General features: G+C 44.6%; 1 protein-coding gene across 8 annotated transcripts in view; it reads right to left on the bottom strand.

The window, feature by feature from the left end:
- The window catches only part of ebf3b (EBF transcription factor 3b), a 67,915-nt gene that overhangs the window by 6,849 nt on the left and 44,118 nt on the right, over positions 1-16,948 (bottom strand). For 4 of the 8 annotated variants that reach the window (XM_050071617.1, XM_050071619.1, XM_050071622.1 and 1 more), the window contains exons 9-11: positions 14,548-14,678; positions 14,328-14,454; positions 3,557-3,645 (exon numbers count right to left, since the gene is read on the bottom strand). In XM_050071617.1, the coding sequence (XP_049927574.1) occupies positions 3,557-3,645; positions 14,328-14,454; positions 14,548-14,678 (347 nt within the window). Of the gene's footprint in view, positions 1-3,556; positions 3,646-14,327; positions 14,455-14,547; positions 14,682-16,948 lie in introns of all 8 variants that reach the window. The other 4 variants (XM_050071616.1, XM_050071618.1, XM_050071621.1 and 1 more) reach the window with 1 other exon arrangement.

Raw genomic sequence — 16,948 nt, 5'->3', positions numbered from 1 at the left:
ATCAGGCAGAACAGATTTCTCTCTCTCTTGCTGAGTGAGATAAAGTGGTTTTCTTTCTTTTAGTCTGCAGTTAATAATTACCAATAATCTATTCTATCATATTTCAAGATCTCCTACATGGCTCTCAATTTTAAACAACAATTAAAGCAATTAAGACTGTCGCGTTCGCAAGCCATGTTTCATTCTCTGTAAAACGTCCTCTCCCTCCTTGTCCATATGGTACTTTGCAGCAGTGACATAAGGACAGCTTGGAAAAAGGAGGAGAGAAAACGATATTGCCTCTCATCCTTAATCTGTCGTTTACCGCGTGGTGTCTTAACTAACCAAGCTCACTCGCAAGGCTATGCTTAAGTGCAACCTAGTCATATCCGAGGATGATGAGAAGTGCTGCACCCAATCAAGGAAGAAGTTTGTTTTCTTCTGACGAGACGCTTTCATGCATATCAGCTCACGCTGGGAATACGATTAACACGGAATAGTGTTCTGAGGGCATTTCCATGTAAATCTCAATACTACTCCAGCATAAGTGTAATTGGCTTTCTTGTCATGGAGACATATCAGAACACACCATGTTAAATTGAAACAATTAAAGGCCTCAAATGATTTCTGTTGTTCTGTGACAAATGCGTGACAGATTTCTGCCATTGTTTGCCTTGCTTTGCATAAAGGTCTCGTGCTCAACAACTGTTTAAATGGAGCTGCTCAGATGACAGATCACCTAAGATTTAGAGGCTGTGTTTTTTTTGTTTGTTTTTTTTGTGTGAGGAACGCCATAACAAATGATGTGTTATAAAGAATATCTAACAATAAGGAGAAGTGCTCTAAAACGGCCCCGAATGTGATTCTTCAAGCACTAGATTAACATGGATGTTGTATTTATATTATCACAGTTAATAAAAGAGGGCCTAGGTTATGTAGCTTGGAGTGCTAATGCCATTATAAAACTGTAAGGCAATTACTCTGTTAGCTCTAGCCTGAGGTAATGAATGCATTTAGAAGCATAGGGCCATTAGATGAAGGTACTTCAAAGAGCACAGGAAGAGAGATTCATTTAAATACATGGGTAATTGCTTGACATGAACACATTTGTAATATTTTCTCCTTGTGGATTACACAAAGAATTGGAAAAGAATGGGCTTATGCTCATTTTGGGAGGAAAGAAAGGAATCCAAAGCAATCAGCTTAATAATAAAACAATATTGAGTTTCCACTTTTAATTTCATAATGAATCTAATTTGTTACAGAAGAGAGAAATTGAGTGTGATATAATGTGATATCCAGTCTATTTGTCCATTACTGCCAGAGGGCACAAAATGGTATTATAAATTGTCTTTTTTATATTATGAATAGAAAATTGTTTTATAACAAGATCTTAAAAAGGAGGGTGAATTCCAAAGTCTCTCTTCACTTAACGCGATGCCCGCAAACCAATCTCCTTTCTCATCACTTGACTGCTCACACTTATTACTTTCATATTCACCCTGGACTTTGCATTGAATTTTTATATCTCCACTCCTCCCACAGGGTCAGACTGTCATCTACGATGTTGTCTTAGAATTACGAGGTAAACTTCAATCAGAGGCAGCTTCCCCCCTTTTTTTCTCTGTGTAGCAACAATATTAGCGTGCATCCCTTGCTATCCATGAGCACTCCCATATTGGCTTTCTGTCTCCTTACAATTACCACGTGTCTTACTGGTCCCAGGGAGAAGGCTGGTGGAAATCAATATAGCGCAGTAATATTATCAACTGGAGGGTGAAGTCATGGGAGGGGGGGTGTGTAGAGGCGGTGAGTGGACTTGGTGTCGATTTGCCTTTCTGCTAATGCACACCGCGCGTCCTCCAGCTTTATCTTCTTTTTATAGAGTCTCCCTACCTCACCTGCACCCTGTAATGGCTGTTCTCTATATGCTGTTTCTGTTCTCATTCCAAATGTACATGCGAGCGTCAGCCCGCCGCGGGCTGTTTTATTGGGAATGTGCTTTTGACCCCGTGAGCTGACCCTCAGATGGCAAGCTTAACAATGACGAATCACTTGGTGGGATCATTTACATGCCCCCTGAACCCCATATTTGGGTCCATTAGAGAGCAAATCAAATATTTATGTTGTTTATTGGAAGTGCAGGGTTTCATCTCACTCTGTGATTGTTTCATGCAAAGGCCGGGAGACCGTGCTATATTAAGTGTATGCACACCCAGGAAACTAATCTTGGGTTCAGTGTCAAAATCTGTCTCACGGCCAACAACACAGCTTTGTATTCAAGGAAAGAAGTAAGGTTTCTCCGTAATAAAGCTGTGTTCGACATTGTCGCGCTCTTTGTTCTAAAGACGTGGATTTCGCAAAGACACTGCGACTTTATAAAATTGAAACGGTGTAGCTAGATTGACCGGCGATGCCTGCGGAGATAGAGAAAGCCATGTGGATATTAAAGGTAAGTGTACTTTACCTTTTGGTCAACGTTTACAGTTGAAATTAGAGTAACATTTCATGTCTAGGTGTTGTTTCCTGTCTCCACAGGGACCGAGTCTAATTGAAACACTTCATATACCGAACCAGGGACTAGCTGTGATGTTCCATTTCTCCACGTTGCCTTGGTCAAACGTCTACAGCTACCACACAGTCTGTTCTTTATTAAATTGTCCGTTGGACGTTAATGATATTGCTGTGTTGCATGCTGGGATTTAATAGATAAGGTCTTTAAAGGTTTTACAGTATTATTAAAACTCTGAGGTGGCCACCACTTTACCACATGCCAAGGGGCTTTGAATGTACTAATCAGTTATATTATTACACTTGACACATCTGGAACGTCAGTCACCCAAATGGTTACTGGCAGGGTGGCAATTAGTGAAAACACACAGATAGATTTTATCAATAGGAAATGGAGAGAGTAAGAGAATCAAAGGGAATGAAAAGAGTAAAAGAATCAAAGAGTTTCTGCAGGGGAGGGAAGTAATAAAAAAAAAAAAAAGAAGTGCACCTTAGTTTTCATGCTCAGGTCTTTCAATATGGCAGCCTATTTATGTGCCACACCGGTGTGTCTAAAAACTGATGTGGCTTTCAACTCCTTCACCCAGGTTCAAAAGAAAACAATAAGAAAGCCAAAGCATAATAACATGCAGTCTTTGTCTATTAGCTGCAGTAAGACTAGGGGGTTTACGGCACAGGGTTCTGTAAACAAAAGATTAAACCAAATCGAGCTGCAGAAAATGAAAGGAAAACATGAGTGGGGTAATGAGGGTGCAGACGTCGTTTCTGACCAGATTACCATCTCCACAGACTACTGGAGAGGAAAACGCCTGATTGAGCTATTTTACCACACAGAGAGTTTACGCCTCTCTCCACACACAAAACCAATACCATTACCACGCTGGTTAGTGGGTAAGCCACATATGTGAAGCAAAGCTGTTACGGTTTGGGGTCACAGTGCTCTGCCTTGATGGGAATGTTGTTTTGTTTATTTGTCACATTCGGAGTATTAAGGCATTAGAACCCAGACGGCTGTGTCTTGTCGCCGTTGCCGTGTTTGTGTTTGCTGCAGGGACACCGTACTGACCTTTGGTAACCTCTCAGGATCACCGGGGTGTCTGGGGATGACCTTCTGCAGCCTCTGGAAACCATAGTCGATGGTTGGCTCATTCAGGGCTGAAAGACGGGAGAAAAAAAGGGGAGATAAAAATTAGAATCATTTCAGGGCTAATTTTGCCAGAGACAGGAAGAAACTAATTGAGAAATCTGTCGGAGTTTACAGAACAAAAGTCATTTCAGAATGCCTAATTTCAAAGAGACCTCATGGGTGAGACGATGTTTTATGAAACATCCAGGGGGGGCAAGTGCTGGAAAATGACACGGGCTCCTCTGACACTTGTGTCACCGAGTGTTATTCCATTAACAGCCGTGATGACCTACATCAGTCTGAGAATCCTTCAGAGGGACCCTCCCTCTTTTTATCTGCTTGAGAATATTGACTACAGCAAACTACATAGCGGGGGTCTTTTAATCTAACCGAGCTTTAATAATCTGTGAAAGGCTGTCCACACATTGATCTAGTGTAAGTTGCTGTCATTTCACCCTTCTGCACCAACTGTACTGCAACACTGGGCCCGTGAAATACGGCAGCAGATCCCATGGAGCCATTAATCTCTCCCACCCCTCAAATAGTAATCTGGGGCATGAGGCATATTGGGCGATGAATCAGAGGCACAAAGTAAATGAATCATAACCCAGACTTTGGTGAGAGCAGGGCGTTTTATGTCTGACAGTCCTAATGGGTAATTGAAGGCTTCCTTACAGCTCCGCCTGATTCTAAACAATCATGTGCACACTCATAGGCAGGACAAGGCGAGGGAGGGAGGGAGGGCAGAGGAGAGAAGGAGGGGAGGAAAGGAGGAGAGCAGTGTAAAGGGGGAAGGAACGACTTAATAGAGAACATCACTTCTCAATGTAGATATCATTTTCAGGAGAGTAACTCCGCTGAGCAAGGCGCTTCATAAATCAATGGCTTTCTATGGAGACTAATAAGAGCTGCCTGCCTCTATTCATTGTTCAGCCTGTAATTTGGCCCATCACTCATTACTCAGCATGTAATTTCAGCATTAACACCGCACAGCTCGCTGAACCTGCTGAACACCAGAGAATGTGAAAGCAAGCAAACGCGCCCCCCCACACACACACGCAGGCAGGCAGGGCCACTGAAGCACGAGCTGGGGAGTCACGGCAGGAAAACGAACATTTATGTGTCTCACTCTTTTCTTTTGTTCCCCTCTCATCTAAATACACATGCAAGCATGCTCGCACACATACTGTACCTACTCACGCATACATACAGCATGTCATGTACCAACACACACACACACACACGCGCGTACAATCGAACACATGCACCACTTCTGCCAAAAACCTGAATACAGTAATTGCCAGCCCGACCGTGATCAAATGGAGCAATTATGTGTTCAAGCATGGACAATGTGAGGTTCTAATCGATAGCAAGGATCTAGCTTGCATATACAGTGCCCTACTGGCCAGGCACACCTGAATAAACCCCACGCCACAACAACATACACTGCTGGAAATCTGATTTGACATGTCATCATGCGTCCCCGAAACGACAAAGGTCTGCTTGGGAATGTGAGGGAACGCCATCTTCTCCTTAATAAAGGATTGATCTGCCGTATTGATCGTACATGACAAGGCTGTAGCAAGGAATTTGCCCCCTTTCTTTTGTTATTTCCACCCCCTTTCTTATCTATGCACTCTGGCAGTCCTGTGCATGTGTGTGTATGTGTGTGTGTGTGTGTGTGTGTGTGTGAGTGCACGTGCCCAGCTGAGAGAGAGTGTATGTGCACGGCAGCCCTGCCAGACCCCGCTGCTCAGTGTGATGTAAATTGTGTATGTGTAAAAAGCACTCCATAATCAGGCCATCCATCATCAGAGGCTGTCAGTGGGCTCTCTCAGGGTGATACATCACGCTCTCCTGTCCTCTGCCTCAGCTGGGGCCTACACAACCCGCCAGGCATGCTGGGAACACAGCCGGAGAGACGTACAGTACAGGACGAGACCTAGGTTGGGAGAGGTGTTCTGTTTGATGTGCCTTTCCAATGATAATGATGCCCCACTGTAAATGCGGACCTAAGAATTATGATGAATGTGATTTGGAGGGTATGGTATCCCGTACCCTTAAAGAAGACTTTAAACTAAATCCTCTGTGTGTGTTTTAAAGCTCACACACAGTATTAAATGTCTACATATGGTGGAGTTTAAATGTTTAAGTGTAGGTTTATACATGGCTCAATGTTCTGCAGTCCAAGCGTCAGGCATGATCTCCACATGTCGACATGTAGCCATCTCATCTATCATGGAGATGATCTTTGTAACAACCCCGGCGTAATGAAATTGGTGACACACACCGCCATCTGCTATTGATTTCATGCAAATGCTTTTGACAGCTGATGGAGACTTGCATTAGCGCTAAACGGTGCTGTCAGTTGATGAGTTGACAGTTTTGTAGTCATAGCATGTACACTGGTGCAGACAGACACAGACAATGTCAATAATCCTGTAAGAGCCGCTGATGATATATACTGAGCACTTATATTCAATCCGGACAATAAATGTGTTATGTGTGTATTCATCGTGTCGCTCCGCACATTTTTTCTTCCGGGCAAAGATTTTCTTTCATCCGCTGAGCTTTTACAAGAGTCATTGGGACTGCTCTTCTTACTTTTTCTTAACACCACACACATTGACAGCAGCCTTCCCCCACCCTTTCACTCCCACCTCTGCACCCTACATCTTTTTTAATCTCTGGCACATCATTATGTTCCGACTTCACACTCTGTCGTAAACTTTACTCTCTTCTAAAGATATAGCAGGCAAATCAGGCCGGTCGGCGATGCCCTTGCATGACTCCATGCATGCCAAAATTAGTTTGGCCCTCCTCGTCCTTCCAACACAATATGGTGAAAGAGAGAGGGGGTGAGGGTGTGGAAGGAGCGTGTCCCCCCCTCTTACCCCTCCTGTAAGGGGTCTCAGTCGCTGCAAGGAAACATGAAACCCTCCACACACATCCCATAAATCCTACACTGGGTGGGGAGTCTAGCCGAGGGGAGGAGGGACCGAGCAAGGTGGGGGGACAGGGGGGAGGTATGATAGGGGTTGGTAGAGGAGGGGTGGGGGTGGAGAGGGGGGGGTCGCTGGCACGTTCCAGTCACGCCCGCTTCCCGGCTCGCGGCCAATCAATACCACTTTCCTGTTTTAGAGGCGGGTAATTATGAGGTGGAGAGATTGTGTGACCTCTCACCCCTGCTGCATTACTCGCCTGATATTAAGATAAATTGCCTGATTTTGGGTAAACATATGCTGCAATTCAAACTGTCAGCACTGGTTTGCTCAGGGATAATTTGTATTGATCTCCTGGCTTCTTCCCCATTTTGCTTACTGACCTCATGGATAATTAGAGAAAAAGAGACACGGGGAGGTAAGGCAGGGCTTGCATTTGAATACTTTGCAGGAGAGATGAAGAGCACATGGGAAGGGGGGTGCGGGGGGGCAGGGGGAGGGAACATTATGGACTAATAGAATTTTCATTTTCTCTCATTTTCTGTTCAGATTTAGACAGGTTGCATGCTTTGTTCAATTACAACGTTTATATCTTTTTCTTTTTTTTTCCCCCGGCTTGCTGTACGTATACAGAGATATAATTGTTCATAGACTTGTTTCCATGGTTTTTATTTCAGAGATGATTAGAATTGAACAAAAGTAATGAGACAACAAAGTGACAGCAAATATGTTTCACATTTAACGCCTGATAACTGAAAGAATTCATCGCCATGTGTGAGTAACAGGAACATGATTTCTTGACAAAGAGAGAGACTTCCTCGTGGAGGTTCAGGAGAGTTGTTTTTATGAATATTTCAGTAATTTTCTCACTCTGGAGAGCAAATGATCATGTTTCAGAATATGAAGAAATGGAATGCATGACTCGGTGCGCAGCTGTGACCATATCATTTCCAATTTTAAATATCGCGCATGCTCACAAGCGCTCGTGGCAGGGCTTCAGTGGAATTCCTCTGCCTGGAATGTGCACTTCCCAATCTTATTTTGATCTGACGCCTTAATCTGCCCCGTCCTTTCATGCTACTAAAACACATTTTCTCTGAGAGCCCCTTTAGCCGCCCCAGCTAGCCACTTCACTTAAAATGTAGAGTGGATGGCGTGTACATGGCATCTGAGTGTGGTCTGCTGCTCCTTCTCCATGTTCTCTAGAAATAGGACATGAGTAACCGCTCTACAGGAACAGTGTAACATGGCCGACGTTGGCAGCCAGAAGTGCTTACATGGCAATACACTACTGTGTGCCCTCGGTCTATATGGAAGTGGATTGAACACATGTATTGACTTACAGTATCTGGGTATAAACATGGGGAAATGTTTGAGCAAAGCAGTAAATTTAAGGGAAATTGTTCCTTGTTAAGTCTATGAGGCTGAATGGAAGCTTGCACAGAGTACTAGCATTCCTGCCAGCCATTACAGCTTATTACGATAACTCTATCTTTCCAGGAGATAAAAACCTAGCCTTGTTGCCATTTGCCAGCTATTACTTTCGCTAATTATACTTAACTGCTTCGAGCTTATCTCCACTCCTCCTACACCATTGAGCAGTTATTTTTTTCTTTCCCCTTAACACAAATTAGAGGTGGAGTGGGAGTTGGAAAGGGGGAGACAGATAAACAGCACAGGCAGAAGTTCATTCAAGTGTTATTGCATTTGTGACTTGTCAAACAGTCTAACTGAAGCCTTCTAGGCACCTGCGGTCTGTTAGATGGATGCAGTTCAGAACAGCATCAGCACACGTAATGACCTCGTCTCGCTGATGTTCAGCGGAGTCTACTGGAGAGATTTAAAGAGTGAACATCTTCTCGGTGTTACTGTAAGGAGTTAAAATTGAATGCTGTGCATAAAAAGAAGGTATTCAGAAGTCATGCTGCTGCTCCACAGTAGATATGTTCCAGTGTTGAGAGAATAGAAAACACGCATGCAGATGTAGAGACCATCTCCTTAAAAAAAAACAAAAAAAACAAACCAAGCCAAATTGGAATTTTCACAGCAAACCCACGCAAAGCAAACCTCATCTGTTTTACCACTGACCATATCATCTCCATCCACTGCAGCCAGTTACCACTGAGTGATTCCATCTCCAGCAGTCTCAAGATGAACAGGAAATTAAAATTTCAAAGATCTGCAGTTAGGATAAATCAATGGAGACAGATCAATGTTCATTGAAATTTCATGAACTTTGAGCCAATACAGATGAAAAAAAACTCGACAGTTACAGTCTCCAGCAGATATTGCTCCTGCAACAGATAAAATGTAATTAACACGGTTAAAAGGGAGCAATGTTACAGATTGCACATCCATAATTTCAGGCTCCCTTCATATCGGTCGTATTATTAGAAAGGGCCAAAGACACCTGTTCAATCCTCTTAGATGACATCTAAAGTATGTGTGCCACTTCTCTAAGGACGTCGGCGGACTTTCACACATTACCGGCCAACAGAAATCAAATGGGTTCCCTTCACAGCTGATTGCAAGCGCAAATTAATATTGTAAAATGAAGATCAATACATGGACGGGGCACAGATCGATGACGGCTAAATTACGGCCGCGTTTTCCCCCTCATTCAAGATGAGTTGTGTTTTCCTCTCAAAGTCAATACCGCGCTGCCTCCCTCATTCATTTCTCAATAAACTTGCCGATGAATTTCAATCAAAATGCGGCAGTGGAGGAGGAGGAGGGGGGTGTGGAGTTCTTTTAAAGCCCGTTGGGTGTGGATCATACTGAAAATGGGGCAAGAAGAGGAGGTAGAGAACAGAGGAGGAGGAGGGGAAAGATCCTCGTCTATCAAGAGCCCCCCTCCCTGCCTCCTCCGTCTATCTTTCCTGTGGCAGAGGACTGATGCTGTGACTTACTGAGGACAATCCATTTTAAGAGCCATTACAAAACAGACCTCTAACGATACTGTGGGACAAAAAGTAGGTCCAATTAAAATTAAATCAATGAATACCATCCTTACTGGGAGGAGGAGAGAAAAAACACACAGCCATACTTTCATTTTTCTCTTGAAAGATACCCACAATACATTTCACAGAGAGGTGTAATGGGGGAAAATACATGCTCAACTGCAAGTACTTATTTCAATCAATTTCCTGGAGCTGGATTTCACAGGTCACTTGCTGATAACACGCTGTGGAATAATGCCACAGTGTGCTTCTCAAAGCCTACCTGACAAGCTGCCTGACAGTGGGGGAGTGCGAGCACGTGTCACGTCAGCCCTCTAATTGGACACAAGGACCTTCCTCCGTGGAACCTTGTCGCGCTCCACACAAGCTCACAAGGCCTTCAAACCAGGCCCATCTAACTTGGCAACGAGTGTCTGCTCCACTCCTGTGGAGCTGGTGCTAAATACCAGAGTTGTAATGAGACAGGCAGGTATGGGGATATGGCTAGTGGATAACATGCTTTGACACATGCTAAAACTGTTGTGCCAACTGGTTACAACCCACTTGACTGTGGCGATGACATTTATAAATGCCTATTTCATCCTCACGAGCAGCAGTTCATACTGCAGGGTGAATTAAAAAAAAAATAATCCGCAGATAAATTGTCTCAAATCTGAAACGCTGTGTGTAGTAGATTTAGGAATTTTACACATACACTGCTTATATGGAGTATTTGGTATGTGTTTGCAAGTCTTCCTCTAAATCTGTTTACATACCTCCTTGAATGCCTTTGATTATAGCATATCTTTGCTGTAGGCCACACCCCATCACTGACCAGCAACCGACAGAGTACCAAACCCAACCCTGCAGGACAGGAAATGAAAAGGAAGCTCTCCATCTGATCAGCTTCTGAGTCTGGGACTTCAAAGTGACTGCAGGGCGGAGAGGAGACGTAAGGATCGGCTCGATTCACAGGCCCAACAGCACAGCCCAACAGCACTATCTGATGTGCTCCGATAAAGACGTCTGTGTTTGTTTATTTAATTCTTTTTTTTCTTTCCTTTTTTTGGAGGAGAGGAGGGTCCAAGACTACAAAACATTTTGTTCCTCTTTCTAAGAGTGGAACAGGAAGTGAGTGTGATTTTGGATTTAACTGGATATCACTATTTATATCTCTGATTTGCTGCACTAAAAGGCTGCCGGGTTAGTTTGGGTGAACATGCATGTAAAACCATAGATTTTTTTAACATTCATAAAGTAAGATATTGTAGTTGAATCTTAACTAAAAAGAGACCTTACTTCTGCACTATGAACGTCTTCCTTCCTTTTCCATCCCTTACAGAGCTGACGTTTCTTGATCTCCACCAGTATTGAGTGAAGCCCACATGACCCCTTTGTCCTTATGTTGATGAATGACTGCCTCATACCCATTTTGTCAGATTTTGGTGCAGTGGAGTCGATAGCGTCACCTTGACGAGGAAAGTTTGTGATCCATCAGCCCTCAAGGCTGTCTGGCCTCAACTAAGGCCTGGCAAGAGCAGCTCACTGTATGGGGCATCTACTCCATCCAAAATCCTTCACCCAGTGTGCTGCGATCTTGTGAGGTCGAACGAATGGCTCTTATTACTGCTGCTTTACAGTGAGGAGGAGAAAAAAAAAAAGAAAGAAAAAACACTTGACTTGTACTAATAGCTGGGAAGCCATGCTGGTCACCAAAGGTCTGAAGACGAAGCACCCTGTCAGTGCCCAGCTTGGGAAATTAGCAAATAATGTTCCCTTCCCCCTGACAAATGTGTGACAGCTCGCCTTCGCCAATCATTCTCTCCTAACGTTATGATGCATGTCCTGGATCCCCACTGGAGGATACAGGCGAAGTTTACTGACCCTCAATTTACCCATGACAAATGGGGTCCCGGTAAATGTGCGTTTTCTGGGGCGCGGAAGGGGTTCATTTTAAGCAATCCTGGTTATGTGGATGTCACTGATTAGGATAAATAGTGGCTGAGTGTGTTAGGACTGCTTGCAGAACCATATTACCAAGGGCCTGCATCGTTGCCCCAGGAGGGGAGCTCTCGTGGAAACTTGGCCAAGATAGAAAACCAAAAGCTCTGATGCAATTAGGAGCTTAAATTGGATGAATTGTACGGTCAAAGTTTTTATTTATGATTTACTCTTTCATGCAGCGGCGCTGTAACTGTGCAGTAAAAAGGTTAAGATGCTGCAAATGAGGCTGAAAATTGAGACTTTTTGTTTAAAAAATATCTGATCAAAGCGGCATGTCGACCGTTTGCGGCGCTTAATAAAGTGTAAAGTATAATACAGTATTGACCTCAGGTACAGCCAGGAGTTTCTCCTTTTGATTTTCTACAACCTTGCTGACAGTCGGACCAATGGATAACCAATACATGGATTAGACAGAGGACAAGCCAGCACACTCCAAGGGACAACATTTTGTTAGAAGGTAAAAGGTATAGACTGTAAAATAGAAAAAAAGAGCCGTCTTTCCTTTAAAAGCGTGCCAATTAACGTACAGATAGAAGCTCCTTGAAGCAGTCAGTAAACTACAGCCTACTAAAGTTTTATATAGTATGTCTGTTTGTCTCATTAGTGCTTTAAACATTCAATAGTCAATGCCAACAGGATTATTTGACATACATTACAGGGTGCTCTCTTTCTGAGAATGGATTGTGAGTTTTGGAGCCGTTCCAGGGTACTAACCCGAGTGAGGACGTGTCCCTCCGCTGTTCGAATTGGCTGCAGTCTCCTCTGTGTTGACTTTTGGTAATTTGTGATAATTTCTTAAATTGAGCGAGTTAAATCTCCACAATTAGGGTGGTGGTGCAAGAAGAGTCAACATGAAAAAAAAAAAAAAAAAGTCTAAAAAGGCACTCCTCTCAAGCCGTGCTCTCAAGTCACGCTTGAAGCCATATGCTTTGATAACTAGACCTTTGATATGCACATGTTGCACTCCAATATGACACCGGAACATTCTGTGCCTTTTAGACAGCGCGGTGTCACTACATGCCCTTTTCAGCATGTAATCTGCTATTGTAACTCGAGGTCATTTCAAACCTATTTGCTCGTGTAGTGCCTTTTTTTTTTTTTCCAAGTGCCAAAGCTGCGATTTGAAATGAGCTGTTTCACTCTTAAATACATGATCCACTCTCAGCCCATTCACATTTTTACTGTCTGAGTGAAGTAGCTAACATCATTTCGCCTGGCTATTACAGTACATATGGAATCAGCGGTTATGCATTCTGCTCTCTTTAACGGTTTCATTCTCTCAAGCGTCAACCCTTGTACAATCAGGGTGAGCCACACGGGGAATAGCAGAGCAGAGGAGCCGGACCTGTCTATTCGTGACTTTCTCTTTTAATTCAGCGCACTAATCAATTGTACCACCGTTGCCTCCAGGGGTAATTGTATCTTTATACTAACTGGAAGTGAGTAGGAACCCAGGGAAGACAGAGAGGAAGAATGGGGGGGTGAAAAATCAACAAAGATAGAGAGAAGGGGACACGTTTCCCCAGTAAAACCTGATGGTAATCATCCCAATCCGCTTAGCCTCTGTGACTAATGGGGTCTGTTCTTAAGGGACCTGGCACTTTCACCAGGGTGCTATAGAAGCCATTAATGTCTTAACTTATACACCTTCTCAGGGCTGTGCAGTAACACATGTACACACTCGCGCACACACACACACGCACAGTTTTTTCCCTCTCACTCGCTCCCTCGCTCGCTCTCACACTCTCCCACAAACAGACACACATACACTTACGCAGCCACACTACACTCCTGTTTCATTATCCTGGTGCCTTGTTGGCCTCTGCTCCGCTCCTGCTAGGGAGGTTAAATGCAGGAGAGCTGGGCCAGACTGCACGGTTGGAGGAGAAGGGGACGGATGGCTGGGGGTGGTAGCGGTGGTGGTAGTGGTGGTTTGGGGAGCGAGAGAGGGGGGACTTGATGAGAAACAGCTGCCCCAGGATGGAGGGGTCTGGATGGGGGTTTCCGAGCGGGGGGGGGTATCCAGCCCCCACTTTGCAATTCTGCTGCGCTCAAGGCCAGGGCTGTGCTGGAGGCCTGGGGGTGCTGGGGGAAGTGAGAGTGCTTTGACGCGCCCCCGTTTCTTTCTGCCCATCAGAGTTAGAACAGACAGAGGCTTCCAGGTCAGACAGGCTCTGACCCCTGCAACCTCTGCCTCCTCACCAATGATGACAGATAAGACCACCACTTCCTTCTGTTAGCCAAGATAATCAGATCCCTTACTTATAGTGTGACACACACACCCTTTTCTCTCTCTCTCTCTCTCTCACATACGCGTCTCTCTCGTCTCTTTCTCTCCCATGAATTCATATTGCGCACACATGAGAATAACTTCAGACACGCTCATGCACTTAACCTGGATATTGCTTTTCTAATCTGATTCATAAAAAATGAAACCACATTTTGCTTTACAGAATCAGCAAATTAGCAGAAAGCATTATCTGTCTCGCAACAGGGGCAGATAAAGAGAATTGGCAGAATGAGTTATCCTGACAGCTTGAGTTTAACAGAGATTGGCAGCGCCCTTGTGCAATGGCAGGTCAGAGGGGGATCGGGTTGCACTTGTAGGAGCCCTTCCACGAAACACCTTTTCGCTAGCAGTGCAGATCTCACACTTTTAACATTCAGCAAGCAGGGCCCTGGTTAGTTCATTATTAGTGCTTGGACTTGGGGCTGAGGGCTCCATCCAGACAGAGGGAGGAGAAGGAGGGAGGAGGAGGAGGAGGGGGAGGCACAGGAGAAGATTGTGGAAAGAGAGAGAGAGAGGAAGAGATGGTTTTGACTCACCAGTATAGACAAATCTCCCAGGGGCACCTTTGCAGAACTGCTTGGACTTGTAGGACAGCGTGACTTCCACAACACCGGGGATGTGTCGAGGTGGAGTCTGGACGCGGATGGCGTGGGGAGTTATCAGCTTTATTATAGAGGGGGGGAAAATAAATAATGAGCCCTCTGTAATAACAAAAAAGTTAACTTCAAATCTATAACTGCAAACTTTAGATCATACCTCGCTCCATACGAGCATGGTGCCGAACACGACTTGTAGGCCATCAAAGAAGTTGTCCCCTATGATGATGACAGTGGCTCCTCCAGTGGTCCATCCCTCACTTGGGCTGATAGCCTTGATGCACGGGGTGGCTGCTTATCCAAGACAAAAGAAAGAGCAAATTCAGCACCTAAGCTTCGACACTCGGAATCCATGTCTCTTTCCACACAGACACATTACTGCATCACCTCCATGTCTCCCTCACAAAGACATATCATGGAAATTGCCCCTGGAAAGAAGAAAAAAATGATGGATTTGTCCTTTAAGGCATGAGAATCAAAATCATTTATCAGCGCGCTCGAGTGGTGTAGTTAAGCAGACCCTTCAAATGGTCCACTTCACAAAGGCTAAACGCCGGGCTCGCCAGGAAAATGATTTGATGGAGCAAATTATGTGTCAGGGCAAATGTAGCTATCAGAATTGATTAAGCATGCGCCCGCATGTACAGTAAAATTTCAAAGTTGAACACATCTTAAATGAGTCAAGAATACGGGCTGTTAAAGTGGAAATGACAAGCTAAAGCTTTGCTGGTTCATGTTATTTCATTACCTTTGTTCTGCATATGTGGTACAGTGCAGGCACACTCAGTGTAGTTTCAGGTTTCATAACGTGAAATGCACTCATGAATTATTCAGATCGAGGTTTTTTTTTTTCTTGCTTTTTGTGATCGATTCAATCCATTTCATATTGTTTATTACAATGCTTTTCATCTGGCATGACTTCTGCTACGTAGCTCTGCCATTCATCAACAGTCTGGGTTGTTATTATAATCTAATTTGAGTGATCTGGTGCCTCACATTCACTGTCATTTGATGCATTACCTTAATATGGTGTTCAGCACAACACCGTGTTTACAACAGAAATAGCATGACAGCTTGCCATAAAATAGCAATATCAAATTTAATCTATTTCCATCAATATCTTTTAATACACTATGAATTGTGCATGTTTTTTTCCCCTACTCCTCAAAATGTGAGCAACTATTTCAGCAAGTTCCTTTTTTCTTTACAAGCTCAGTTCTAACCCTCTATTATCCTTTCCATCCAGTAAGTAAATCACAGTCGGCCATTGTTGTATGGATCACCTCCGACAAGACATCTCCCTTTGTTTGCCTTGCTGTTGGGTCTGTTCAGGTCATGTTTGCTCTCTCTCCCTGCCCATAAAGTGCACACACACACATTGGTACTACAGGGAATCTGACTTTAACAGGCGCTGTTGACTTCATGCTAATCACCTCGTACAGATTTTCATTTGTGAGGCCTGGAGGAGTGACATTTGCTTTCCTTAATTGCGAAGCGGAGCGTCTGAAAGAGGACCAACCCTCTATGGGCATGCTGGGCCCCCTCTAAGGGCCTGACCTTCATCAGTGCGGACGATTACAGCAAATAATTCACCCTTCAAAATTACTGTAAACAAATTGACTTTGGGGATGAGAGAGAGAGGGGGGGGGGCAGGAAGGAGGAGGAGGAGGCAAGAAGAGGGCCTGATGGTGACGGTGACTGTTGGGGGGCAGCTGCAGCCTGAAACCTACGACAGGCACACACACACACACAAACACAGACGCACCACCTCGGAAATCCCAGTGCCCCCTCCCACACACAGAAGGACCCATGGAGAGGCAGCGACTGAGGCCCTAAGCCGTCCACCCTTCTGCCTAAAAATTTGCATATGTCTCAATGCACAGACAGAGAGGGGAGCATGTGCTGAATGGGGACCGTGGCGAAGTGGATTACACAGTCAGCGCAGGCGATCTGATGACAGACACGCACAATGCCCCCTCAGCAGATGATAGGCATCATGAGGAGTGGACGGATGAGGATGCAAAGAGCCGGCTTGTCGGTCTGAGTGTTGCATCACTAACTCTTTGCAAACTTTGCGCTACAGTACGGATAATTTACCTTTTTGAATTCATGTGTCACACCTTGTTTTGTTATCTATCTATTTTTATTTGTGTGCTTCATTTTATATCAAGATCTACTTTGCTGTGTAATGACCCCAGGCTGCCGATCTGTGGTCCGTCCCACTCTTTTTCCTCAGTGGTTAGGGTTATCCGTAGAGGACGTCAAAACTGATCCGAGATCTGAGCAGAGGAGGTCCCGGCTCTAGTATTGTGACACTCAAACAGGTCTGATGTGGCCCCGCGAAGCCGTCCTTTGTTCTGCCTGCTGAAATGTGTTGTAATTGTGCTGTGGGATGTCCAGATGGTCGGTTGATAGTGCAGCTGATGGGATTATACCTTTTACCTCTCCCTGGGCCATCTGTTCCCTTTGACTCTCTCTCTGTCTCTCTCCCTCTGCCGCTCACTCACTCCCAACCTCGCTCTCTCCCATCCTCTCTCCTTCTCTTTCTCCTTTCCTCCTCT

The sequence above is a fragment of the Epinephelus moara genome, chromosome 19, assembly GCF_006386435.1.
Source record: "Epinephelus moara isolate mb chromosome 19, YSFRI_EMoa_1.0, whole genome shotgun sequence".
NCBI classification, from domain to species: Eukaryota; Metazoa; Chordata; class Actinopteri; order Perciformes; family Serranidae; genus Epinephelus; species Epinephelus moara.
The sequence above is the reverse complement of the archived record's forward strand: the minus strand, read 5'-3'. Positions and strand labels throughout refer to the sequence as shown.